We start from the raw sequence: 27,933 nt of genomic DNA, 5'->3' as shown, positions 1-27,933 counted from the left end.
GGTCCTTCATGACCCTGTGGCCGGTTCTCCACTGGTCCTCCACTTTTGATAGAGACTGGCCACTGCAGACCGGGAACACCCCACAAGAGCTGCAGTTTTGGAGATGCTCTGACCCGTCACAATCTGGCCCTTGTCAAACTCGCTCAAATCCTTACGCTTGCCCATTTTTCCTGCTTCTAACACATCAACTCTGAGGACAAAATGTTCACTTGCTGCCTAATATATCCCACCCACTAACAGAGATCATCAGTGTAACTCACCGGTCATAATGTTATGCCTGATTGGACTATATACATACACACACACAATTTTTTAAAAGTTTGGGGTCTGTAATATTTTTAATGTTTTAAAAAAAAGTCTAATATATATAGACTGAATGAAAAAGCACATCATACCAAAGCAAATGTTGTGTTTGTCTCTGTTTCCTGCTTTACATCTGAACACACACACAGATCTAAAATAAGAGCAGGACTTATTCAGCAGAAGAAATGCTCTGTAATGGCTCTGGCGGCGTCACTCAGCGGATGGTAGTTCTCAGCAGACAGCCCTCGCCTCACACCATAAGACTCTCATAAGACTCAATGCGTCTCTGTGCACATCAGCCTTTGAAAAAAAAGCCTATTTAAATCCAGAGAAATCCTCCATTTTCCCCAGAACCGGGCCTGTGTGTGTGTGTGTGTGCGTCGCCTATCAGTGACAGTGATTCAATGACTCACTCATAAAGACTTCACTTGTTTCATTACTGGATGAATCAGTATTTTTGAACAAATCTCTTGAGTGAATGATTCAATGACTCGCTCATTAAGACTTCACTTGTTTCATTACCGGATGAATCAGTGTTTTTGAACAAATCTCTTGAGTGAATGATTCAATGACTCGCTCATAAAGACTTGTTTCATTACTGGATGAATCAGTGTTTTTGAACAAATCTCTTGAGTGAATGATTCAATGACTCGCTCATAAAGACTTGTTTCATTACTGGATGAATCAGTGTTTTTGAACAAATCTCTTGAGTGAATGATTCAATTACTCACTCATTAAGACTTGTTGCATCACCGGATGAATCAGTGTTTTTGAACAAATCTCTTGAGTGAATGATTCAATGACTCGCTCATAAAGACTTGTTTCATTACTGGATGAATCAGTGTTTTTGAACAAATCTCTTGAGTGAATGATTCAATGACTCGCTCATAAAGACTTGTTTCATTACTGGATGAATCAGTGTTTTTGAACAAATCTCTTGAGTGAATGATTCAATTACTCACTCATTAAGACTTGTTTCATCACCGGATGAATCAGTGTTTTTGAACAAATCTCTTGAGTGAATGATTCAATGACTCACTCATTAAGACTTCACTTGTTTCATTACTGGATGAATCAGTGTTTTTGAACAAATCTCTTGAGTGAATGATTCAATGACTCACTCATAAAGACTTGTTTCATTACTGGATGAATCAGTGTTTTTGAACAAATCTCTTGAGTGAATGATTCAATGACTCACTCATAAAGACTTGTTTCATTACTGGATGAATCAGTGTTTTTGAACAAATCTCTTGAGTGAATGATTCAATGACTCACTCATAAAGACTTGTTTCATTACTGGATGAATCAGTGTTTTTGAACAAATCTCTTGAGTGAATGATTCAATGACTCACTCATTAAGACTTGTTTCATCACTGGATGAATCAGTGTTTTTGAACAAATCTCTTGAGTGAATGATTCAATGACTCGCTCATAAAGACTTGTTTCATTACTGGATAAATAAGTGTTTTTGAACAAATCTCTTGAGTGAATGATTCAATGACTCACTCGTAAAGACTTGTTTAATTACTGGATGAATCAGTGTTTTTGAACAATTCTCTTGAGTGAATGATTCAATGACTTGCTCATAAAGACTTGTTTCATTACTGGATGAATCAGTGTTTTTGAACAAATCTCTTGAGTGAATGATTCAATTACTCACTCATTAAGACTTGTTTCATCACCGGATGAATCAGTGTTTTTGAACAAATCTCTTGAGTGAATGATTCAATGACTCACTCATAAAGACTTGTTTCATTACCGGATGAATCAGTGTTTTTGAATAAATCTCTTGAGTGAATGATTCAATGACTCACTCATAAAGACTTGTTTCATTACTGGATGAATCAGTGTTTTTGAACAAATCTCTTGAGTGAATGATTCAATTACTCACTCATTAAGACTTGTTTCATCACCGGATGAATCAGTGTTTTTGAACAAATCTCTTGAGTGAATGATTCAATTACTCACTCATTAAGACTTGTTTCATCACCGGATGAATCAGTGTTTTTGAATAAATCTCTTGAGTGAATGATTTAATGACTCGCTCATAAAGACTTGTTTCATTACTGGATGAATCAGTGTTTTTGAACAAATCTCTTGAGTGAATGATTCAATGACTCACTCATTAAGACTTATTTCATCACTGGATGAATCAGTGTTTTTGAACAAATCTCTTGAGTGAATGATTCAATGACTCGCTCATAAAGACTTGTTTCATTACTGGATGAATCAGTGTTTTTGAACAAATCTCTTGAGTGAATGATTCAGTGACTCGCTCATAAAGACTTCTTTCATCACTGGATGAATCAGTGTATTTGAACAAATCTCTTGAGTGAATGATTCAATGACTCACTCGTAAAGACTTGTTTAATTACTGGATGAATCAGTGTTTTTGAACAAATCTCTTGAGTGAATAATTCAATGACTCGCTCATTAAGACTTGTTTCATCACTGGATGAATCAGTGTTTTTGAACAAATCTCTTGAGTGAATAATTCAATGACTCGCTCATTAAGACTTGTTTCATCACTGGATGAATCAGTGTTTTTGAACAAATCTCTTGAGTGAATAATTCAATGACTCGCTCATATAGACTTGTATCATTACTGGATGAATCAGTGTTTTTGAACAAATCTCTTGAGTGAATGATTCAATGACTCACTCATTAAGACTTGTTTCATCACTGGATGAATCAGTGTTTTTGAACAAATCTCTTGAGTGAATGATTCAATGACTCACTCGTAAAGACTTGTTTCATTACTGGATAAATAAGTGTTTTTGAACAAATCTCTTGAGTGAATGATTCAATGACTCACTCGTAAAGACTTGTTTAATTACTGGATGAATCAGTGTTTTTGAACAATTCTCTTGAGTGAATGATTCAATGACTCACTCATAAAGACTTGTTTCATCACTGGATGAATCAGTGTTTTTGAACAAATCTCTTGAATGAATGATTCAATGACAAACACTTTTTCAATCTCTTGTCTCCACCTACTGGTGTAACGATGTAATTTATAAGTTTTTTTTAAGTGTCACACTACTTTCAAAAGGTGATTCACTCTCTCAGTGTTTATATCTGAACTATAAACTTTTACCCCAGTACTTCAGTGATAATCTGAATTATTGTAAGACAGAAATAATGATCCTGTGTGGTTGAGAAGACGACGTCTCTCTCTGGCTCAGAACACAGATCTGAATGTTTCATAGACACAGCTGAATCACACACGTATGATACACTGGATTCATTCATATCCACACGCCATCAAGGTCACATGTGAGCAAGACATCTGGAAGCATTTGAGATCGATTCTGCGTTCAACCACATCCACAATGCCAGTGTTTTTCTAGGCCTGCTAACCTGACTTCCTGATAATGAGTTATTCATCACACTCGAGCGGGCTCACAGCAAAGCTACAGTCTGATTATTGTTCTGATGTACAATCGGTAATACCATCAAGTTGATTATATGAAACATAAACGCTTGTGGTGTAAAGAAAGACGGTGACCCCATTTCACTTCACTGACTTTATGGAGAGAAAACCACTCATAATTCAGCTTCATTTTCTAAATGCATATGTTAGATCTTAATGTGAACAATTCATCAGTGCATATGTTTATTATAATTTTTTTTTTATTTACCAATAAATAAATCTGACTCATGCTGGATTCTCCAATCATTTAGTCCACTTAAACTCCACCCCTGTAGGCAAATGTTAGGCTCCGCCTCCATTCTGAGTGCCACACCCATATCTCAAACATCCAATCGACAACCGATATGCAGAACCAAGTCCCGCCCTACTTTTTTTTATTTTTTCGATAATCTGTTTTACTTATATATATGTGAAAATAGACAAAAAAATATATAAGAAATTAGATATCATTCAAAAGATGTGAATCCGTGTATCATTCGTTCAGTCGATTTTTGATTTAATAATGAAAGTTGAAAAATGAGAAAACAGCTCGTTTTTCATTTTTTTTCAGAAAAACGAAAAACGAAATTTCGACTTGATTTTTCGTTCAGAGGTAGAAAAATTAATAAACAGTTTGAATATTCGATTTCTACATGTGGGCGGGAATTATACGCCCCTTTCTGCTGATTGGTCAGCCGAAGATCAAACTATTCCGTCATCGGTTCTTCCTCAGTTCCGCACAGCAGAATAAAAGTCCTGCGCTTCTGCAGCTGTACGGATTCTTAACGCGTTTATTGCAACTACATTTAATATTTTTCTCATCAAACAACCAGATAAATAAATAAAAAAAATTATGTTTTATTAAAATTGATCTCAAAAGATTTTCATTAAAGCCTGTAATAACTTGCCATGTCGGTTTGTTTCTCAAACCAGTATACCTTCAGAGCGCTTGGAATATATAGCACGAGTTGCATATTTGCCTCCGCTTTAGAAAATAAATAGGTCTAAATAAAGAGCAAATGCGAACAGGACATTACAGTGATTAAGCCCAAAGTTAATGTGGGTGGGGATAATTAACACAGTGTATAGCCTATAAAACATCGTATGCATTTTGTAATAATAAAGCACATTTTATAATTGACCGTGTTTGCCAGAAAAGTCGCACCGAGAGTAATTCACACGCAGGGTCATGTTGAGAGAGAAACACGCGAACGTAGCATTGTTTTATTATTAGCATACATTCGGAAAAATACCAGTAAATAAAATACAACATTAACATTATAAACACTATTAACACGTATGCTATGTGTGTGTAGGCTATTTTACTTCCCATCACTGTATGACAAATCCTTAAATCAATGGTTTTCAGAAAACAACAAGAATGAAAAATATAAGTAGCGATATAATAATAATAATATACATAGAAGCCTAGCCTATATAAAATAATCTATATATTATGCCATTTATTACAAACAACATTTAGTTAATGTTGAATTTATTTGAATTGAAACATATCGACGTTGGGCTCGTCGCTCGTGCATCTTTCATTCGGTTTCCATATTTGCAAAGTAACATTTGGATGCTATTATACTATTTATGTAAAGAAGGCTTCGTATTTCAGTCCAGTCCAATTCGGCTAAATCGGCATCTTCACATGCAGAGATATGAGTCTGGAATAACAGCAAGTACTAAGAGGTACTTGTAGCAAGTACATTATAAGAAAACAGGATGCGCTGCTTTAGCGCGTCTCGGTCTCAACATCTTCAGACGCAAAACATGAACTAAAATAGGCTACAGCAAATACTGGACGCGCACTTTAAAAAGTCAACATTTCGATTATTTCGAAAATCGACTGAACGAATGATACACGGATTGGTGTGAAACCCGTTTTGCTGCTCAATTTTTGTGATATCAACTTCAAATTTGGAAAACAACTTGGTTACCTGTTTTCACGAATCAGTGTTTTTGAACAAATCTCTTGAGTGAATGATTCAAAGACTCACTCAAGAGATTTGTTCAAAAACACTGATTCATCCAGTAATGAAACAAGTGAAGTCTTTATGATCAGTCTTTATTATCATTCAGTCAAATCTCTTGAGTGAATGATTCAATGACTCACTCATAAAGACTTGTTTCATTACTGGATGAATCAGTGTTTTTGAACGAATCTCTTGAGTGAATGATTCAATGACTCACTCATAACGACTTGTTTCATTACTGGATGAATCAGTGTTTTTGAACGAATCTCTTGAGTGAATGATTCAATGACTCACTCATAACGACTTCACTTGTTTCATTACTGGATGAATCAGTGTTTTTGAACGAATCCGTTTTTTTTTTTTAAGCTACACTGTGTGATATTTTCCCCCATCTAGTGGTGAAAAGGTATACGACCAGCCAGTGAATATTAGTTTCTCTTCCTCTCAATTCCGATTTCATTTAGTCCAAGATTAACACGGCTTCCAGTTGGACCTCGTCCACATTCGACACAGTGTCATCGAGTGTTAAAACGGCAAAGGCAAAGCTTGAATTTACGGGAATGTCCCTCTTTGGCTAATGTACTTTCAAGATGGAGGGGCAACATAGCGAACCCCTTACCCGTTTGTACTTTCAATGGCATATTATAAACTTACGAGAATACTTTATTACTTGAAAGGAGTAAATATACATTAATGAGCACATATATTTTAGAAAGAACTAAGTGTTTTTAGCTAAAAAAGTTACACAGTGTAGCTTTAAATGATAATTTGTGTGTGAAATATCTTTGTAAGGTGGCCTGACCTTGGTGAGATAATAGACACACTGCTGGAAGCTGAACATTATGACCTCCTCCAGGACCGTCATGGCCTCCTCGCTGGCCGAGCGCACAGAAGACAGACGCAGCTCCAGCACCGCTGAAACACAAACACAGAGATGAAGGCCTGAATCTCACAGAGACATCCCATCACTCACATAAGAACACAGCTCTACCCAGGCAGTCTTCCTCCTCCTCCTCCTCCTCCTCAGAGATCCTGTGCAGCAGCTGGGGAAGCTCCTGGTGGATGAAGTGGAGGATCTGGATGGAGTTGGCCATCCACAGGACCAGCGGCTCCAGACCTCGGATCAGCCAGTCGTCTGACTCACTTCTGCTTGGGTCAGAAGAGCGAGGAAAATCTGGCTTTAATGTAAGCCGTGCCTGAGATATTGAACTTTAATTCCTCTGGTTATGAACGGATGAGAAATAAGTTCCTGCTCTTACATTTCAGCCTGCAAAGCTGCAAGTTCTTTCGCCTTTTCCTGTATTAAGATATAAAGATACACACTTTTGTGAAATGCATTTTCATTTACTGACCCTCATTTTGCTCAAATATATTTTTCACAAAACACAAAAGGTACAATGAAGTCTTTATGTTTCATAAATTATGTAAAAAGGACCATAAAGGACATGCACAGTCCTCAAATTTAAAGGGATAGTTCACCCAAAAATGAAAATTCTGTCATTATTTAATCTCCCTTTATGAACCTTTATGTCTTTCTCCTTGGAACCTAAAAAAAATATATTTTGTAAGACTTTTGGTATGAAAATAGTGTTGGTTCCCATTGACTTCCATTGTTATTTTTGTCCATACAATGGAAGTCTTGAAAAAATGCTGTGTTAAAAATAACCCAAGTTGGGTTGAAAATGGACTAACCCAGCTATTGGGTTGTTTTAACCCAGCAATTGGGTTGTTTTAAGCAAATATTTAACCCAACCGCTGGGTTAAAATAACCCAATAGCTGGGTTAGTCCATTTTCAACCCAACTTGGGTTATTGTTAACCCAGCATTTTTTAGAGTGTATTAAAGGGGCGATTATGATTTGACGTTTTTAACTGTAGTGAGTGTGTAGTGTCGCTGTGTGAGCATAAACAACATCTGCACAGTTACACTCTAAAAAATGCTGGGTTTAAAAATAACCCAAGTTGGGTTGAAAATGGACTAACCCAACAATTGGGTTGTTTTAAACCAGCAATTGGGTTGTTTTAAGCAAACATTTAACCCAACAGCTTGGTTTTAAACAACCCAAATGCTGGATAAAAACAACCCAATTGTTTTAAACCAGTGAATGGGTTGATTTAACCCAGAAATTGGGTTGTTTTAACTCAGTGAATGGGTCGTTTTAACCCAGCAGTTGGGTTGTTTTACCCAGTGAATGGGTTGTTTTAAGCAAACATTTAACCCAACCGCTTGGTTTCAAACAACCCAAATGCTTGGTAAAAATAACCCAATTGTTTTAACCCAGCGAATGGGTTGTTTTAACCCAGCAATTGGATTGTGTTAATCCAGTGAATGGGTTGTTTTAACCCAGCAGTTGGGTTGTTTTAACCCAGTGAATGGGTTGTTTTAACCCAGTGAATCGGTTGTTTTAACCCGGTGAATGGGTCGTTTTAACCCAGCAGTTGGGTTGTTTTACCCAGTGAATGGGTTGTTTTAACCCAGTGAATGGGTCGTTTTAACCCAGCAGTTGGATTGTTTTAAACCAGTGAATGGGTTGTTTTGTGTTTATGTTTGCTTAAAACAACCCCATCGCTGGGTTAGTCCATTTTCAACCCAACTTGGGTTGTTTTTAACCCAGCATTTTTTAGAGTGTATGCTAATCAGTGACTGAAGATGGTTAACTCATAAACTCATCCTCTGTCCCTTCAGAAACGTCCTGTCTCGTTCTACATGTGTGTGTATGTGTGTGTGTGCGTCCTGTCTCGTTCTACATGTGTGTGTGTGTGTGTGTGTGTGTGTGTGTGTGCCTCCTGTCTCGTTCTACATGTGTGTGTGTGTGTGTGTGCGTCCTGTCTCATTCTACATGTGTGTGTGTGTGTGTGTGTGTGTGCGTCCTGTCTCGTTCTACATGTGTGTGTGTGTGTGTGTGTGTGTGTGTGTGTGCGTCCTGTCTCGTTCTACATGTGTGTGTGTGTGTGTGTGTGTGTCCTGTCTCGTTCTACATGTCGTCTCTTCTTCTGGAGTCTCTCCATCATTGTCCGACTCCGGTTTGATCAGAAAAGGCTGAGCAGTTTCTGTCATCTTCAGTGTGTGTGTGTGTGTGTGTGTGTGTGTGTGTGAGGTAATCAGAGCTGCTAACATGAGCTCTTGAAGCTCCGCCCTCTTCCTGAAAATGAGCAGCTCGTTTGCATTTAAAGGGACACACACAAAAACTATGCGTTTTTGCTCACCCTCAAAAAGTGACCATTTTAACATGATATAAAAATGATCTGAGGGTATTTTGTGCTGAAACTTTGGGGAGTACGTATGATTATTTTACATCTACTATAAAGCGGCTCTCCAGTGTGTTCATGATTTTACTCGCATCTGAAAAGAAGAAATGAACCGGAGAAAGTCACACCTGAGCCTCAGAGCCACACCACCTATTACATCATCATTTCTGACCAATGGTCGTCCATCATATAACTGCTCCAGCGGCTCTGGGGTGTTAATAAAGGCCTTCTGAAGCGAATCGACGTGTTTGTGTAAGAGAAATATTCATATTTAAAACTTTATAAAGTAAACTTTCGGCCGACCGCCTTCCGTGGAAAAGTGTTGAATGTTGAAAGTGAAACTCAAGATGCGTTCGTGACGTCATGACCTGGTCGCGTTAGTCTTTCCATCCGCAGGGGAACTTTCAACACTTTCTCCATAAATTGAACACGGAAGGCGGTCGGCCGAAAGTTTACTTGATAAAGTTTTAAATATGGATATCGATTCGCTTCAGAAGGCCTTTATTAACACCCCGCGTGCAGCAGTTATATGACGGACAGATGCACTTTTTATGGACCTCAAAAACAGAGCAACTATTACTGCTATAATAAAGCTTGGATTAGCCTGGACTTTTGTAATATAACTCAGATTTTATTCGTCTGAAAGAAGAATGTCATACACACCTCGGATGACTTGAGGGAGAGTAAATCATTCATTTTTGGGTGAACTATCCCTTTAAAGTCCACTGCAAAAAATGCTTTTCTTACTTAGTATTTTTATCTTGTTTTCAGTCCAAATATCTAAAAAATCTTACATTAAGAAGCATTTACTAGACAAGCAAAAGTTTTTGTCTTGTATTGGGGAAAAATAACTCAAAATTAAGGGAGTTTTTGCTTAAAATAAGCAAAAATTATCTGCCAATGGGGTAAGCAAAATAATCTTAATTCAAACAGAAAACTAGATTATTTTGCTTACCCCATTGGCAGATTATTTTGCTTATTTTAAGCAAAAACTCACTTAATTTTGAGTTATTTTTCCCCAATACAAGACAAAAACTTTTGCTTGTCTAGTAAATGCTTCTTAATGTAAGATTTTTTTTAGACATTTGGACTGAAAACTGCTCGGGTTATGTATATAACCCATGTTCCCTGAGAAGGGAACGAGCACTGCGTCGGAACGACACTTTGGGGATGCTCCCTTAGCATCAGCGAATCTGAAGTCAGAATGACAACTAGGCCAATCCGATTGGCGTGCGTGATGACGTAACTGTGACGGCATACCCGGAAGCATAAAAGGGGAGCTAATCGGCAGTAATTGTAAAGTAAAGTGCCGAGGTGTGGCGGCGAGACGCAGTGCTCGTTCCCTTCTAAGGGAACGTGGGTTATATACATAACCCGAGCAATTCCCTTTCGAGGGAACTTTTACTGCATCGGAACGACACTTTGGCGCCTGCCCTAGTGTGAAGCCGGAGACCGGGCACAACTGGGACTGGAGCACCCTAGCACCGTAGCCCACCCCGCCGCCTCGCAGATATCCTGCAAGGGGACCCCAGAAAGAAGGGCCACCGAAGAGGCCATGCCTCTGGTGGAATGAGCCCTCACGGCCACAGGTGAAGGCAAACTGCGCACCTGGTAGGCCATGGTAATTGCCTGGACAATCCAATTGCTGATTGTCTGAGTAGACACAGGCAATCCCTTCCTGGGTGAGCCAAAACACACCAACAGTTGTTGAGACCTCCTCCACTGTGCAGACTTCGCCAAATAAACTCTGAGAGCCCTAACCGGGCAGAGTAGGTGAAGTCTTCCCTCTTCCGCTGTCACGTGAGCACCACTGTGGTCCGGTTCAACCCCCTGAACGCTGGAGGAGGATGACCGAACTGCAGTTTGTAACCCTTTTCTACAGTACGCAGGACCCATGTAGAAATATTCGGAAGGCATTTCCATGCGCTGAGATAATCTACTAAGGGAACGAGGAGCTGGCGGACGGCTGAGGCTGCCCACTAGGGCCTCTTGTCTCTTGTGGCCAATCGATCTTTAATTTGGCCACAGCCCGAGTCAACACCTCGACCAGCTCCTCCAGGGCGGGTGGATGAAGTGATGAAACAATTCCTGCTTCACCACCCGCCTCGATGCCCACTTGCTCCGGCTCCGCGGAACCGGAGAGAATGAGCATCGGACCCTCCAACCCAGGGGAAGAAGCCGCAGAGCGGGCTTCCACACGGGGAGGAAGATCCTCGGAACTGTCAGATGAGGATCGGGAAAGTGCCGCAGCAGTCCCGAAACCCTCTGACAAGTCCCGCTGTGAACCCCATGACGCACACCGATCGGATTGGCCTAGTTGTCATTCTGACTTCAGATTCGCTGATGCTAAGGGAGCATCCCCAAAGTGTCGTTCCGACGCAGTCCCTTGAAAGGGAACAAGACAAGTAAGAAAAGCATTATTTGCAGTGTCAAAGTTTCCCGAAAAAATACTACTCAAGTAAATGTACTTAGTTACTGTCCACCTCTGGTGGGTGGGGGGGTATATCAAGATGAATGATCAGACTCACCCATACGAGCGTCTGAAGCTGATTGGCCGTCTGTAGCAGAAGTCTGCGGAGGGCGGGCATTGAGAAGTGATTGGCGGACTGCTGGACACACAAGCACAGCAGGAACGCCGCGGTCAGTTTGTGTGCGGCCTTCTCCTGCTCAACCGTGTGGAAGATCTCCTCCAGGATTCGGGATTCCTGCTCGGCGTCATACAGCAGAGCCAGTTCTGCTCCATCCGGGCCCCTGAAGCCCCGAGGGCCGGCGCTGTTCTCCGACCACACACATGTCTGACAGAGAGGAGGCCGTGTGCTGGAGGTCGGGTCTTTAAACATGAAGAGGTAATGATCGCCCAAGCCCACGATGTCTCCGGACTGCAGCTCCACCTCATGGCTGACGGCGGCCCCGTTCCGCGTGACCTTGGCTCCGCTGAGGGGGGTCAGGACGGTGACTCCGCCCGCTGAGGGTGTGACTCCGCCCGCTGAGGGGGTCAGGAGGCTGACTCCGCCCGCTGAGGGCGTGACTCCGCCCGCTGAGGGGGTCAGGAGGGTGGCTCCGCCCGCTGAGGGCGTGACTTCGCCCGCTGAGGGGGTCTGGAGGGTGGCTCCGCCCGCTGAGGGCGTGACTCCGCCCGCTGAGGGGGGCAGGACGGTGACTCCGCCCGCTGAGGGCTGGACCTTGGCTCCGCTGAGGGGGGTCTGGAGGGTGACTCCGCCCGCTGAGGGTGTGACTCCGCCCGCTGAGGGCCGGTCCAGGCGCTGGATGCAGCAGTGGCGCAGCAGCAGGTCAGGAGCCCAGAGATGCAGCCGCTCCTCATCGCTCTCAGCCTCGGGCCGATCGTCAGGCCGGCCGAACACTGAGCAGCGCTTCATCAGCGCATACAGGACGAAATCCTGAGGAGACACACACACATTACACACTGGTCATCAGAGGTGGACAAAGTACACAACTCCATTACTCGAGTAATGATCACGATCAAATGATACTCCATTGATCACGTTCGTCTGTTAAAATAATAAGGGTCTTATCTAGCCAAACCATCAGTTCCTGCGAGAAACCCAGCAGTATTTATGCTATTATTTTACCTCTTTTCAGACGAACGTGATCATCTCTGAGCTCCGCCATAACTTCCGTCAAGTAAGGTCAATTTTGATCGCGGTCATAGATATATTGATTGTAGATGCCTCATTCTACTGATTTGTGCAGTTGCTAATGAGGCATCTACGTATACATCTATGACCACGATCTAATTTGACCTCACTCTCCGGAAGTTATGGTGGCGCTCAGAGATGATCACGCTCGTCCAGGGGCGCCGCTAAGGGGGGGAAAGTTAGGACGATTCTAAGGGCCCACACACTTTTGGGGCCCCCAGAGATTGGTTTATTAGTAGTAACAGTACTAGTAGTAATGTATTATAAATGTATAATCTACCAAAGATTTACAAATATAAAAAAGATGGCTCATTTCTGCATTTCCGGCAAAATCCAGCAAAACGCTCCACTCATGAACTGCTCACGCTCAAATTCCACTCCGACATGAAGTTTCTCTGTACTTTAATTGTGGCAGCCATTAAGGTATTTATTTTATATTTATGTTGAAATATTATAATGTTATTTTTTATGTCCATGTTGTCAATCTGTTTCAATTATGAAAAGTGAACAGCTTGAGATAGGACACATAAGATGCGCAATGCCAGGAGACATTGAGTGGGTCAGACATGATTGTGACCACTTCATTAAGTTTTGTTTTGTAGAAATTGTATCTTAATTTTAATCAATGTTTCATCAGCCAATTGGGGCATTCTGGGTTGAGCGAGCAGAGCTTAAACGCTCAGTATTATTAAATTGCAGACAGATTTGGTTAGGTTGGTGTGGTAGAGGGTCCAACATCATATTCTTTCATAGGGCCCAAAATTGCTAGCAGCGCCCCTGCGCTCGTCTGATAAGAGGTAAAATAATATCATAAATACTGCTGGGTTTCTCTCAGAAACTGATGGTTTGGCTAGATCAGACCCTTATTCATCATCTGGTGTTGTTTGAAGCTGCACTGAAACTGTCATTTGGACCTTGGACCATTTGGTCCCCATTGAAGTCCATTATATGGAGAAAAATCCTGGACTGTTTTCATCCAAAACCTTAATTTCTTTTCGACTGCAGAAAGTAACACTGAGCAGCGCTTCATCAGGGCATACAGGGTGAAATCCTGAGGAGACACACACACACACATTACACACCGGTCATCAGAGGTGGACAAAGTACACAACTCCATTACTCGAGTAAAAGTAAAAGTACTACTGGTCAAATATTACTCCATTACAAGTGAAAGTTGTAAAAAACTATTTTTACTTAAGTAAAAGCACAGAGGTACTTGTTTATAAAAGTACTTAAAGGATTAGTTCACTTTTAAATAAACTTTTGCTGATAATTTCCTCACCCCCATGTCATCCAAGATGTCCATGTCTTTCTTTCTGCAGTCGAAAAGAAATGAAGGTTTTGGATGAAAACAGTCCAAGATTTTTCTCCATATAATGGACTTCAATGGGCCCCAAACGGTTCAAGGTCCAAATGACAGTTTCAGTGCAGCTTCAAAGGGCTTTAAACAACACCAGATGATGAATAAGGGTCTAATCTAGACAAACCATCAGTTTCTGAGAGAAACCCAGCAGTATTTATGATATTATTTTACCTCTTATCAGACGAGCGTGATCATCTCTGAGCTCAGACATAACTTCCGGCAAGTGAGGTCAAAATACGAGTGTGGTCTTTGAGAGAGGGTGTGAGTGTGAGTCAGTGTGTGTGTGTGTGTGTGTGAGTGTGTGTGTGTGAGTGAAAGTGTCTGTGAGTGAATGAGAGAGGGTGTGAGTGTGAGTCAGTGTGTGTGTGAGTGTGTCAGAGAGAGTGTGTGAGTGTGAGTGTGCGAGAGAGTGTAAGTGAGAGTTTGTGTGTGTTTGTGAGTGTGTGAGTGTGTGTGTGTGTGTGTGTGTGTGTGTGTGTGTGTGTGTGAAAACATGTGTCTGTGAGAAAGTGTGTGAGTGAGAGTTTGTGTGTGTTTGTGAGTGTGAGTGTGTGTGTGTGTGTGTGTGTGTGTGTGTGTGTGAGAGTGAAAGTGTGTGTGAATGAGTGTGTGTGTGTGTGTGTGTGTGTGTGTGTGTGTGTGTGTGAGAGAGAGAGTCAGTGTGTGTGTGTGACTGTGTGTGAGAAAGTGTGTGAGTGTGTGTGAGAGAGTTTGTGTGTGTGTGTGTGTGTGTGAGTGAAAGTGCGTGTGTGTGAGAGTGTGTGTGTGAGTGTGTGTTTGATCATTTACGGCCGATCATCACTCGTGTGCACAGATGATCTGTCAGGAAGTGTGTTTCCCCTGTGGACTCAGGGCTTCCCGTCCAGCCTCAGCACTCGTGAGTTTCTGCTCATTTCTCAGGCCATCTTTCCTCTGTTTGGCTCACTCTGTTATTTTCCAGTGGAACTGAAGGGATATGGGATCATTTCTTTCCACGGTGCATTGACGTCACCTGTGTCGTGTTCTCCCGTTTAAAGGGAGGAATCATTGTGATTATAAGATTGTACAATCTGATCATGATCCCAAAAAAAAAAAAAAAGGAAAATATCAGTCATAAAAATGAAAGTTGCTCTTTTCCCTCCATCATAAGTGAGTTCTGTGACCCTCAGCATGTGCTGACCCCGCTCTGTCACACACACACACACACACACACACACACACACACACACACACACACACACACACACACACACACACACACACACACACACACACACACACACACACACACACTCACAATAAACGCTGTCATGATCTCTTGTGTTGGGATGCTGGTGTTTGGGAACGCAATTGTGTGAGACGCTTCTGGAGGAATACACACACACACACTCTCTCTCTCACACACACACACACACACACACACACACACACACACACACACACACACACACACACACACACACACACACACACACACATGTTTATTTTTGTGAAATGTGAGGACATTCCATAGGCGTAATGGTTTTTATACCGTACAAACCGTATTTTCTATCCCTTTACACTGCCCCTAAACCTACCCATCACACACACACACACACACACACACACACACACACACACACACACACACACACACACACACACACACACACACACACACACACACACACACACACACACACACACACACACACACTGCCCCTAAACCTACCCATCACACACACACACACACACACACTGCCCTTAAACCTACCCATCACACACACACACACACACACACACACACACACACACACTGCCCCTGCCCCTAAACCTACCCATCACACACACACACACACACACACACACACACACTGCCCTTAAACCTACCCATCACACACACACACACACACACACACACACACACACACACACACACACACACACACACACACACACACACACACACACACACACACACTGCCCCTAAACCTACCCATCACACACACACACACACACACACACACTGCCCCTGCCCCTAAACCTACCCATCACACACACACACACACACACACACACACACACTGCCCCTAAACCTACCCATCACACACACACACACACACACACACACACACACACACACACACTGCCCTTAAACCTACCCATCACACACACACACACACACACACACACACACACACACTGCCCTTAAACCTACCCATCACACACACACACACACACACACACACACACACTGCCCCTGCCCCTAAACCTACCCATCACACACACACACACACACACACACACACTGCCCCTGCCCCTAAACCTACCCATCACACACACACACACACACACACACACTGCCCTTAAACCTACCCATCACACACACACACACACACACACACACACACACACACACACTGCCCCTAAACCTACCCATCACACACACACACACACACACACACACACTGCCCCTGCCCCTAAACCTACCCATCACACACACACACACACACACACACACTGCCCCTGCCCCTGCCCCTAAACCTACCCATCACACACACACACACACACACACACACACACACACACACACACACTGCCCCTGCCCCTGCCCCTAAACCTACCCATCACACACACACACACACACACACACACACACTGCCCCTGCCCCTAAACCTAGCCCTCACAGGAGACTGTGCAGTTCACTTTCTGTGAAAAAAAACTTGTTCTGTGTGATTTATAAGCATTTTGAAAAGTGAGGACATGGGGAACGTCCTCATATTTCACCCTCTTTTTGTAATACCCATGTCATTATACACATTTGTGTCCTGATATTTCACAAAAACATGCCCACACACACACACACACACACACTCAATTGTGTGAGGCGCTTCTGGAGGAATTAAATCAAATCATTATGACCACAGACTTTGACTCAGAGCCACCAAGCCAACATTTGAGATGCTGTGATGCCATTGGTCCACCGGTTAGTCCAGTTATCCAATCACAGCCTCTGCTGAGTGTTTAGTAGTGGATTCATCAGTAAATGTGTCTCCATCTTTGTTCATGTGCGTGTCCGCCTCAGAAACAGCGGCGCTTGTGTTGGTGGAGCTGGAGGAGGTGGAGCTGTACCTGTGTGTGGCTGAAGCCCTGCAGAAGCAGGAAGTAGGGGAAGTCCCGGGGCGGGTGGATGGAGAACCGTGAGGCGGTGTCATGGCTGCTCTCCGGACCCCGAGGGGCCCGAGGATCCTCCGCTCCGGGAGCATCGCGGCTCCGGTCCGCCTCGCTCAGACTCTCGTGTCCCGCTTCACTCACACACACTGATTTCCCCCGCGAGCGCGTCTTCTGCAGCTTCCGGGCCTGTGCGTTAATTCCTGGAGAATGAGAAGAGACAGTTCAGAGCTGGACAAAGTACACAACTCCATTACTCCAGTGAAAGTAAAAGTGCTACTGGTCAAATATTACTCCGTTACAAGTGAAAGTTGTTAAAAACTATTTTTACTTAAAGGGTTAGTTCACCCAAAAATGAAAATTCTGTCATTAATGACTGACCCTCATCACCCGTCAGACCTCCGTTCATCTTCAGACACAAATGAAGATATTTTAGTGTAAATCTGATGCTCTGAAAGGCCTCCATTGGCTCAACTTTACACTCTCAAGACCCTTAAAAGACACTAAAGACTAAAGTTACAAAGTCCATCTCACTACAGCGGCTCTACAATAACTTTATGAAGACGAGAATAGTTTCTGTGCGCAAAAAAACCCTAAATAACGACTTATATAGTGATGATGATTTCAAAACACGGCCTCATGAAGCTTCAGAGCGTTATGAATCAGTGAGTCGATTCAGCAGTTCAGAGCGTTATGAATCAGTGAGTCGATTCAGCGGTTCAGAGCGTTATGAATCAGTGAGTCGTTTCAGCGGTTCAGAGCGTTATGAATCAGTGAGTCGATTCAGCGGTTCAGAGCGTTATGAATCAGTGAGTCGTTTCAGCGGTTCAGAGCGTTATGAATCAGTGAGTCGATTCAGCGGTTCAGAGCGTTATGAATCAGTGAGTCGATTCAGCGGTTCAGAGCGTTATGAATCAGTGAGTCGATTCAGCGGTTTGGATCGCCAAATTTCAGCAGTTTGGCGGTTTGACACGCGATTCGAATCATGATTAGACTCACTGATTCATAACGCTTCAAAAGACTGAATCGACTCACTGATTCATAACGCTCTGAACCGCTGAATCGACTCACGGATTCATAACACTCTGAACCGCTGAATCGACTCATTGATTCATAACACTCTGAACCACTGAATCGACTTACTGATTTATAACTTTCTGAACCGCTGAATCGACTCACTGATTCATAACGATTCGAACCGCTGAATCGACTCACTGATTCATAACGCTCTGAACCGCTGAATCTACTCACTGATTCATAACGCTTCGAACCGCTGAATCGACTCACTGATTCATAATGCTCTGAACCGCTGAATCGACTCACTGATTCATAACGCTTCGAAGCTTCATGATGCCGTGTTTTGAAATCGTCATCACTATAAAAGTCGTTATTTAGGGTTTTTTTGCGCACAGAAACTATTCTCGTCTTCATAAAGTTATTGTAGAGCCGCTGTAGTGAGATGGACTTTGTAACTTTAGTCTTTAGTGTCTTTTAAGGGTCTTGAGAGTGTAAAGTTGAGCCAATGGAGGCCTTTCAGAGCATCAGATTTACACTAAAATATCTTCATTTGTGTCTGAAGATGAACGGAGGTCTGACGGGTGTCCAACCACATGAGGCTCAGTCATTAATGACACAATTTACATTTTTGGCTGAACTAACCCTTTGAGTAAAAGTACAGAAGTACTTGCTTTTAAAAGTACTTAAGTATCAAAAGTACATTTCCTTTTTTATGTCAACTCATTATTTTATTATTGTTGCATTGTTATATAAATGCACACTATAGCTATTATGGTGGGTTAAGCCAGTCACTGATGCTCCATACGACCACCTTAAACTCATTTAAATACTTAAAAGTTACAAAGCTGCTGTCACTTTAAGGCCAAATGCACAAATCCTACACACTGATACACATCCGATATTCCCCCAACTGTTTACGTTCACTTAAGACATAATCAACTTTGTTTACGGGAATACTTTCCAAAATGAAAATGTTTGACATTTTGTGTGTATTGGTCTGTTTAAGTGCAAAAAAACACAAAAGAAAGCTCTATTCAGTACTCGTGCATCTGAGAGGGCACAAAAACCAGACTGAACTGAGCTCTTTCGTCAGGCTTTTTCAGATTCATCCATATGTCTGCGCTTCTCTTTCTCCCAGACATTTACATTTTGCAAAAAAAAACTAAAAAAACAAAAAAACTTTTAAAGAGGAAAAAAAATCATCCACTGACTTGCAAAGCTGCTACAGAAATTACTTTTGACTTCGAGGGCCTTGATAGAAATGTAGTGGAGTGAAAAGTACGATATTTGTCTTTCAAATGTAGTGAAGTAAAAGTCAAAGTTTTCCTAAAAAATAATACTTCAGTAAAGTACAGATACTCAAAAAGTGTCCTTAAGTACAGAACTCAAGTAAATGTTCTTAGTTACTGTCCACCTCTGGGACAGTTCACCCAAAAATGTATATTCCTCTCCCACATTAACGCGGCGCGAAATATCCGCCAAAGTTCCAATTTTTCAACTCGGGCCATCTGCACGAATCACGCGTCAAACGCTCAATTCGCGCCGCCTCATTCGCGCGAATCGCACCGCAGAATGTCTATTCACGTCTTTGCATTGACTTAACATGTAAATCATTTGCGCGAATCGCGTCATTCGCATCCGGTGTGAACTCACCATTAGAGCTTCAGAACATGAGCTCAGATCGGTAAAATAGGGCCCTGAGTGTCTTAGGGCACTTTCACACCTGCCTTGTTTGGTCCGGATTTTCAGACTTTTCAGTTTGGTCCGAATCAAGATTACAGGTGTGAAATCTCCCCTGACCACGATCCAGATCAAACAGACGAAATTTGGTCAGACGAAAAGAGGTCGTCTGAGTCCAGATCAAACTGAACAAAGGCTCGGTTCGTTTCTAGTGCAAAAGCATTTTCTGTACGGTTCAGACTCTCAGAAGATTTACAGAAAGTTCCTGTTTATGTTTAAATATTATAATGTTATTTTTAAATTTCATCTCGGCTATATTGATTATGAAAAGTGAAAAGATGCGCAATATGTCAGAAGACAGAAGGTCAGAAATGATTTTGAAATAAATTTTGTATGATTTTGCGTAGAAAGCCTTTCTTTAATGTGAATTTCGTTTTATATAAATTGTATCTTAATTTTAATCAACGTTTAATCAGATAATTGCCTGGATTTAATAATTAAGAAGCAAATAGTCTAAGGCAGACCATAATCGCGGGAGCGATCACATGCTTTACACATGAACTGGAGCGTCTCAAATAAACCCAAACTCAGCAGATACTCGTCTCACAGACATGAGAAATATGTGGATATAAAGCTTGAAATGTCCACTTTTAAACGTAACGAAAAGAAAATAGTCCAGCAATGCGACTGTTCAATAGTGGCAATGCGTCCGTTCATTCACTCTTGTCAAAGACGCACATCCGTTTACAAACCAATCAGTGTCCAGATGCCCCACATGATGAAGACGAGTGGACACAAGTGTGTCATGTTCAGTTCTTTAGTGCGCTCGCATTACTGCAATGTGAAACCAAACCAAAACTAACCAAATTTATAAAATGTATCAAAACATGAACTTCGGTTCGGACCTTGGTGCGGACTTTCAGGTGTGAAAACGCCCTTAGAAGGGTTCTGACCAAGCGGCTCCTCCCTAAGTTTCTCCTGAAGCCGATACAGAAGTGTCTTAAACTGCAGTTCATGGACTGGCCACTAGAGGCAGACTCCAGGAGGAGCAGAATCTCATTGAGCTCATGTTAAAATGGCCAACTTTACAGCAGAAGAACACATGTTTACAGTCTGGGACAAACTGTGCTTTTGGTCTGTACGGCTAATGTTGCCCTTCATGACGACTGTGAGGGGGGGAATGTTTTTATAACTCATTCGTTTACATTATATAAAGCCTTAAAGTTCTGCATAATTAAGGGTGTGGCCACTTTGAGTGACAGGTGGATTGCCGTTTGTCTGCTGTCTGTTAGTCGTCACCTCAGCTCCGCCCACGTCCCGCCTCTTTGCCCATTTTCTATTATCCAGGAGTGATGCGCGATCACAAGATGGCGACGGCCAGCTCGACCCGACTTTGCGCTTCAGAACTGCTCTTCAGATCCGAGTAACGCCACGGACACTACGCCCATATTTTTTTACAGTCTAGTTCTGACCCTAATCTTAGGGCAATGGTTCTCATTGAAAACTGAATATTTTTTCACCACAAGGTGGCGCTGCCCCAAAACTTTTTGAGTACCCTCAAGGCATCACACCGAAGACACATTCCAAATTTCGTAACAATACACCAATGCATTCATTTCGAGGCCCAAAACACCAAACATCCTCAGTGCAGAAGTGATTATAGTCAGGCATACCTGCGGTCACCGTGTCTTTGTCTTTAGAGTTGTTTTCTTCCACTGTGGCCTTGTGCTGGATCTCAAACCGGCGAGCAAAGCCCTCTCTGGGTTTCCAGAGCGACTGCAGCAGGAGCGGCTTCTCATTGTCTCCAACCACACGAACACACTCCGTCCTCCAGCTCTGGTTTTCCACGCAGCCGATCACATCACACAACACATACTCATCAGCTTCTTCTTTACTCAGGGAGTATCTGAAACAACACAAACAGCAGAGCAGCTGATAGGACATATATACACTACTGTTCAACTTTGAAAGAGTCACCAAAACTGCATTTATTTGAGATCCACCAGCAAACCACAACCATCCAATCAATTCCCCACAGACACAATCAAGCCCCGCCCTACATTTGTTCTTGTTTGTGAAGCGTTTCACTCGATATACGGCACAATAGAGAAGAAAAGACCAGCGTGACTTCACTTTCATGCATGACATTAAAGGGTCACATATGTGACCCGTGCTGGCAAAATGAGTCGCAATGGGGCAAACTTTCAAAAATGTGTTGTTTGGTTTGTTTGAATCAGACAAAAAATGATTGAGCTACACCTGTTTGAAGTCGACAGAGTCAGCAAAGACAATTTTGAGAGAAAAAATATCGATACCGATACCGATACCGATACCGATATGGTGGCCGATACGATATGGTGGCCGATACCGATATGGATATGGTGGCCGATACGATATGGTGGCCGATACCGATATGGTGGCCGATACCGATATGGTGGCCGATACGATATGGTGGCCGATACGATACGGTGGCCGATACCGATATGGATATGGTGGCCGATACGATATGGTGGCCGATACGATATGGTGGCCGATACCGATATGGGGGCCGATACCGATATGGTGGCCGATACGATATGGTGGCCGATACCGATATGGGGGCCGATACCGATATGGTGGCCGATACGATATGGTGGTCGATACGATATGCTGGCCGATACGATATGGTGGTCGATACGATATGGTGGCCGATACGATATGGTGGCCAATACCGATATGGTGGCCGATACCGATATGGTGGCCGATACCGATATGGTGGCCGATACGATATGGTGGTCGATACGATATGCTGGCCGATACGATATGGTGGTCGATACGATATGGTGGCCGATACGATATGGTGGCCGATACGATATGGTGGCCGATACCGATATGGTGGCCGATACGATATGGTGGCCAATACCGATATGGTGGCCGATACCGATATGGTGGCCGATACCGATATGGTGGCCAATACCGATATGGTGCCCGATACCGATATGGTGGCCGATACCGATATGGTGGCCGATACGATATGGTGGCCGATACCGATATGGTGGCCGATACCGATATGGTGGCCGATACGATATGGTGGCTGATACCGATATGGTGGCCGATACGATATGGTGGCCGATACCGATATGGTGGCCAATACCGATATGGTGGCCGATACCGATATGGTGGCCGATATGATATGGTGGCCGATACCGATATGGTGGCCAATACCGATATGGTGGCCGATACCGATATTGTGGCCGATACGGTATGGTGGCCGATACCGATATGGTGGCCGATACCGATATGGTGGCCGATACCGATATGGTGGCTGATACGATATGGTGGCCGATACCGATATGGTGGCCGATACCGATATGGTGGCCGATACCGATATGGTGGCCGATACCGATATGGTGGCCGATACGATATGGTGGCCGATACCGATATGGTGGCCGATACCGATATGGTGGCCGATACGATATGGTGGCCGATACCGATATGGTGGCCGATACCGATATGGTGGCCGATACCGATATGGTGGCCAATACCGATATGGTGGCCGATACATCATGCATCCCTAATCCCACAGTAAGGTCATCCTCACCTGGCGAGAGCCTCTTTGACCAGCTCTTTGGCACCGGAGTGTGTTGTGGCCAGTACGCTCTTGTAATTGGCTCCTTCGCAAATCTCAGTGCCAAAGATCTTGAGAATGCCTGGAGCCGTGACGTGATTGGACAGCTCGGAGGGATCATCCGCCTCCGTCATCTCGGCCGAGGCTCTGCGAGGGGCGTGGCCGAACACCGCCGACAGACGCTGACGCCGGATCTTGCTCTTCGCCGGCTGCCGGATGCCAGCGCTCTCCGTGGATCTGCCTGTGCCGCTGGAAGAGCTCGACCTGGAGGAGGGAAGCAAACTCAGTCCATCACTAATGAAGTCCTGCAAAAGTGCAGCTCCTCCTCTAAATACACTCATAATACTGTGAGGATTTGGGCTAAATCCTGTTTACTTCACACAAAAGCTCCTTTTCATTGCGTCAGAAGCAAATGTGCATTTCTTCATCTTTTGGGGATCTTAATAAAATCTCTAACCTCACTTTTTTTATTTATTCCAAGAGAACGCTTGGTATTATGGCTCTATTTTAATTGATTGTTCTGAACAAGCTTTTGGTAACTTTACTTCAGTGTCCTTGTTAAATATGTTATGTGTAGTAATAACTATAAATGATGCACACAACTGACCCTAACCCTATAGTAAGCACATGTAGTTTATTAATACTCAGTTCGGTTACACTTTATTTTAAGGTGTCATTGTTACAGTGTGATTATATATTTAAATACTGAGTAATATTAATGAACTACATGTACTTACTATAGGGTTAGGGCTGGTTGAGTTGCATGTAATTATGCATAATTTACTGATATTACTATGGTAAGCACATGCAACAAGGGCACTTAAATAAAGTGATACCCTCAGTTCTTAAATTATACAGACTAATTGAAGCACCTTACTTCAAGGAATTATGTAGTTTATGTAATTCATCCGTCTATCCATCCATCCACACATCCATCCACACATCCATCTGTCCATCCACACATCCATCTGTCCATCTATTTGTCCATCCATACATACATCCATCTGTCCATCCATCCATCCATCCATCCATCCATCTGTCCGTCCATCCATCCATCCATCCTTCTGTCCATCTATTCATCCATCCATCCATACATACATACATCCATCTGTCCATCCATCCATCCATCTGTCCATCTATTCGTCCATCCATACATCCATCCACACATCCATACATCCATCCATCCATCCATACATACAGCCATACATCCAGTCTGTCCATCCATCCATCCATCCATACATACATACATACATACATCTGTCCATCCATCTGTCCGTCCATCCATCCATCCATCCATACATACATACATACATACATCTGTCCATCCATCTGTCCATCCATCCATCCATCTGTCCATCTATTCGTCCATCCATACATCCATCCACACATCCATACATCCATCCATCCATCCATACATACATACATACAGCCATACATCCAGTCTGTCCATCCATCCATCCATACATACATACATACATACATACATCTGTCCATCCATCTGTCCGTCCATCCATCCATCCATCTATCCAAATATCCGTCCATCCATCCTTCTGTCCATCTATTCGTCCATCCATACATACATCCATCTGTCCATCCATCCATCCATCTGTCCATCTATTCGTCCATCCATACATACATCCATCTGTCCATCCATCCATCCATCCATCCATCCATCCATCTGTCCGTCCATCCATCCATCCATCCTTCTGTCCATCTATTCATCCATCCATACATACATCCATCTGTCCATCCATCCATCCATCCATCCATCCATCCATCTGTCCATCTATTCGTCCATCCATTCATCCATCCATACATCCATCCATCCATCCATCCATCCATACATACATACATACATACATACATACATACATCTGTCCATCCATCTGTCCATCCATCCATCCATCCATCTATCCAAATATCCGTCCATCCATCCTTCTGTCCATCTATTCGTCCATCCATACATACATCCATCTGTCCATCCATACATACATCTGTCCATCTATTCGTCCATCCATACATACATCCATCTGTCCATCCATCCATCCATCCATCCATCCATCCATCCATCCATCCATCCATCTGTCCGTCCATCCATCCATCCATCCTTCTGTCCATCTATTCATCCATCCATACATACATACATCTGTCCATCCATCCATCCATCCATCCATCCATCCATCCATCTGTCCATCTATTCGTCCATCCATACATCCATCCATACATCCATCCATCCATACATACATACATACATACATACATCTGTCCGTCCATCCATCCATCCATCTATCCAAATATCCGTCCATCCATCCTTCTGTCCATCTATTCGTCCATCCATACATACATCCATCTGTCCATCCATCCATCCATCTGTCCATCTATTCGTCCATCCATACATACATCCATCTGTCCATCCATCCATCCATCCTTCTGTCCATCTATTCGTCCATCCATACATACATCCATCTGTCCATCTATCCGTCCATCCATCCATATATCCATCCATACATACATCCATCTGTCCATCTATCCGTCCATCCATCCATATATCCATCCATACATACATCCATCTGTCCATCTATCCATCCATCCATATATCCATCCATACATCATCCATCCTTCTGTCCATCTATTCGTCCATCCATACATCCATCCATCTGTTCATCCATTTATATAGTTAATGTAATTCTGTTCAATTCTATGTGTAAGAATTTATATTTATGAATATATGCATGATAAATGTACAGTGAAGCTGAACTAACTTAAAACATTTCATAACAATCATGAGAAATCATGTCCATCTCATCTATGGAATATTGAACATTTAGTGAGTAAATTCTTTAGTCTTGTGAATGCAGATTTCAGTTCTGCATCATAAACACCTGAATCATATTTCACTATTTTTGTTCTCAATTCCAGCTTGACTGGAAACGATGCATAATCAAATATTATATATATATATTTACCATCTTCATGCATAAAAACATCTCAAGTTCGTCACAGACACAAGTTATAATCAAACTATTTTCAGAACACAATTGTTTATTGTGGCGGAAATTATGACACAGATGTTGTAATTTGTGTAATATTCATATAAATAATTTTAACACAATAAATTATGTATGTGTATTTCACACTTTGAGCATAGATTTTTGACACTTTGGTAACACTTTATGAATAATGCATTAATTATGACTTATAATGCATTGTGTGGTCTCATGAATAAGTGTAAACACAGTTATAATGCATCATAACATGAACACATAAAGTATAATGCATGACGAACAACCAGTTTCAGAATCAGCAAATATTATAATGTTGCTTACAGTTATTTATGAAAAGATATATTGCATTATAGCGTACATTATGAATATCTGTATAATGCATTATAGGGATTTAAGTGTTGCTGAAACTCTTTTATGATTGAAAGTCTAGGACTGGAAGTGTAAAAATCATAAAAGACATTTTTAAAATGCTCAGAAAAGTTTGTAAGAGCCCTAAGATGACATCAATGGCCGCTTTGACAGATATAATATCAGATGATGATAAACGCTAATAACTTTATAAGCGCGTGCACTCACTGGACGGATCCATTGCTGTGTTTCCTCCCGACCCGTGAGAATCTCCTGCGGCACGCGCTGGCCGGTAACCCCGGGGCTGAGGCTGGCGGCGGCGGCTTGGATGCCGGAGAGCTCCGCTCGTGCCCGATCATCGTTCCCGACAGCTGTCGTCCAGTTAACGGGTCCGTTAGAGTGACCGGCTCGGAGCAGCGCGCGCGTCACACCAACCGCTCAGCGTTACTCCTGAGAGACTCTGCGTGGCCATAGTTCACGCGCTGCTGATCTGTCTACGTGGGCAGCACTTGTGGGCATTGCGGGCGCGTTCCCGCGGGTAAGCCCTGCGCGCGCCCGTGATGCCCACAGATGATGTCTCGGTCAGATGCCGCGTGTGGAGACACTGAGACACAGTTCAGGGATTCCAGCGAGAAACTCAAGAACTCAAACAATAACAACAAACAGTAGAAGAAGAAAGAAGAAGAAAGAAGAAGAAAGAAGAAGAAAGAAGAAGAAAAGAAGAAGAAAGAAGAAGAAAGAAGAAGAAAGAGCCGTCCGCTTCTTTCCTTATTGCCGTGTTCACCATTACAGTATCACAGTGAAGAAATATTGACAGATTATTCAACACTTAAACTAATATTTTATCATCTTATCACTTTTTCTATCCATCGTTCCATCCATCCGTCCATCGTTCCATCCATCCATCCTTTCTTCCTTCCATCCATCCATCAATCCATCCATCCATCCATCCATCCATCCATCCATCCATCTGTCCATTTATCCATCCGTCCATCCATCCGTCCAAATATCCATCCATCCGTCTGTCCATTTATCCATCCATCCATCCATCCATCCGTCCATCCATCCATCCATCCATCCATCCATCCATCCGTCTGTCCATTTATCCATCCATCCATCCATCCATCCATCCGTCCATCCGTCTGTCCATTTATCCGTCCATCCATCCATCCGTCCATCCGTCTGT

At 42.8% G+C, this 27,933-nt stretch overlaps 1 protein-coding gene across 2 annotated transcripts in view; it reads right to left on the bottom strand.

Annotated features, from left to right (window-relative positions):
• radil2b (Ras association and DIL domains 2b) overlaps window positions 1-27,238 on the bottom strand; it is an 80,172-nt gene extending 52,934 nt beyond the window's left edge. For both annotated transcript variants that reach the window (XR_013815402.1, XM_079801702.1), the window contains exons 1-8: window positions 26,976-27,238; window positions 23,368-23,658; window positions 21,461-21,693; window positions 17,052-17,293; window positions 11,471-12,340; window positions 6,954-6,991; window positions 6,686-6,840; window positions 6,497-6,609 (exon numbers count right to left, since the gene is read on the bottom strand). Coding sequence is in view for 1 of the 2 variants with exons in the window: in XM_079801702.1 (XP_079657828.1) it covers window positions 6,497-6,609; window positions 6,686-6,840; window positions 6,954-6,991; window positions 11,471-12,340; window positions 17,052-17,293; window positions 21,461-21,693; window positions 23,368-23,658; window positions 26,976-27,106 (2,073 nt within the window). In the remaining variant the exon portion in view is untranslated. The remainder of the gene's footprint in view (window positions 1-6,496; window positions 6,610-6,685; window positions 6,841-6,953; window positions 6,992-11,470; window positions 12,341-17,051; window positions 17,294-21,460; window positions 21,694-23,367; window positions 23,659-26,975) is intronic.
• Between the last annotated feature and the right edge of the window lie 695 nt (window positions 27,239-27,933).

This window comes from Gobio gobio (genome assembly GCF_949357685.1).
Source record: "Gobio gobio genome assembly, chromosome: 20".
NCBI classification, from domain to species: Eukaryota; Metazoa; Chordata; class Actinopteri; order Cypriniformes; family Gobionidae; genus Gobio; species Gobio gobio.
This window is presented reverse-complemented; position numbering and strand designations above follow the sequence as displayed.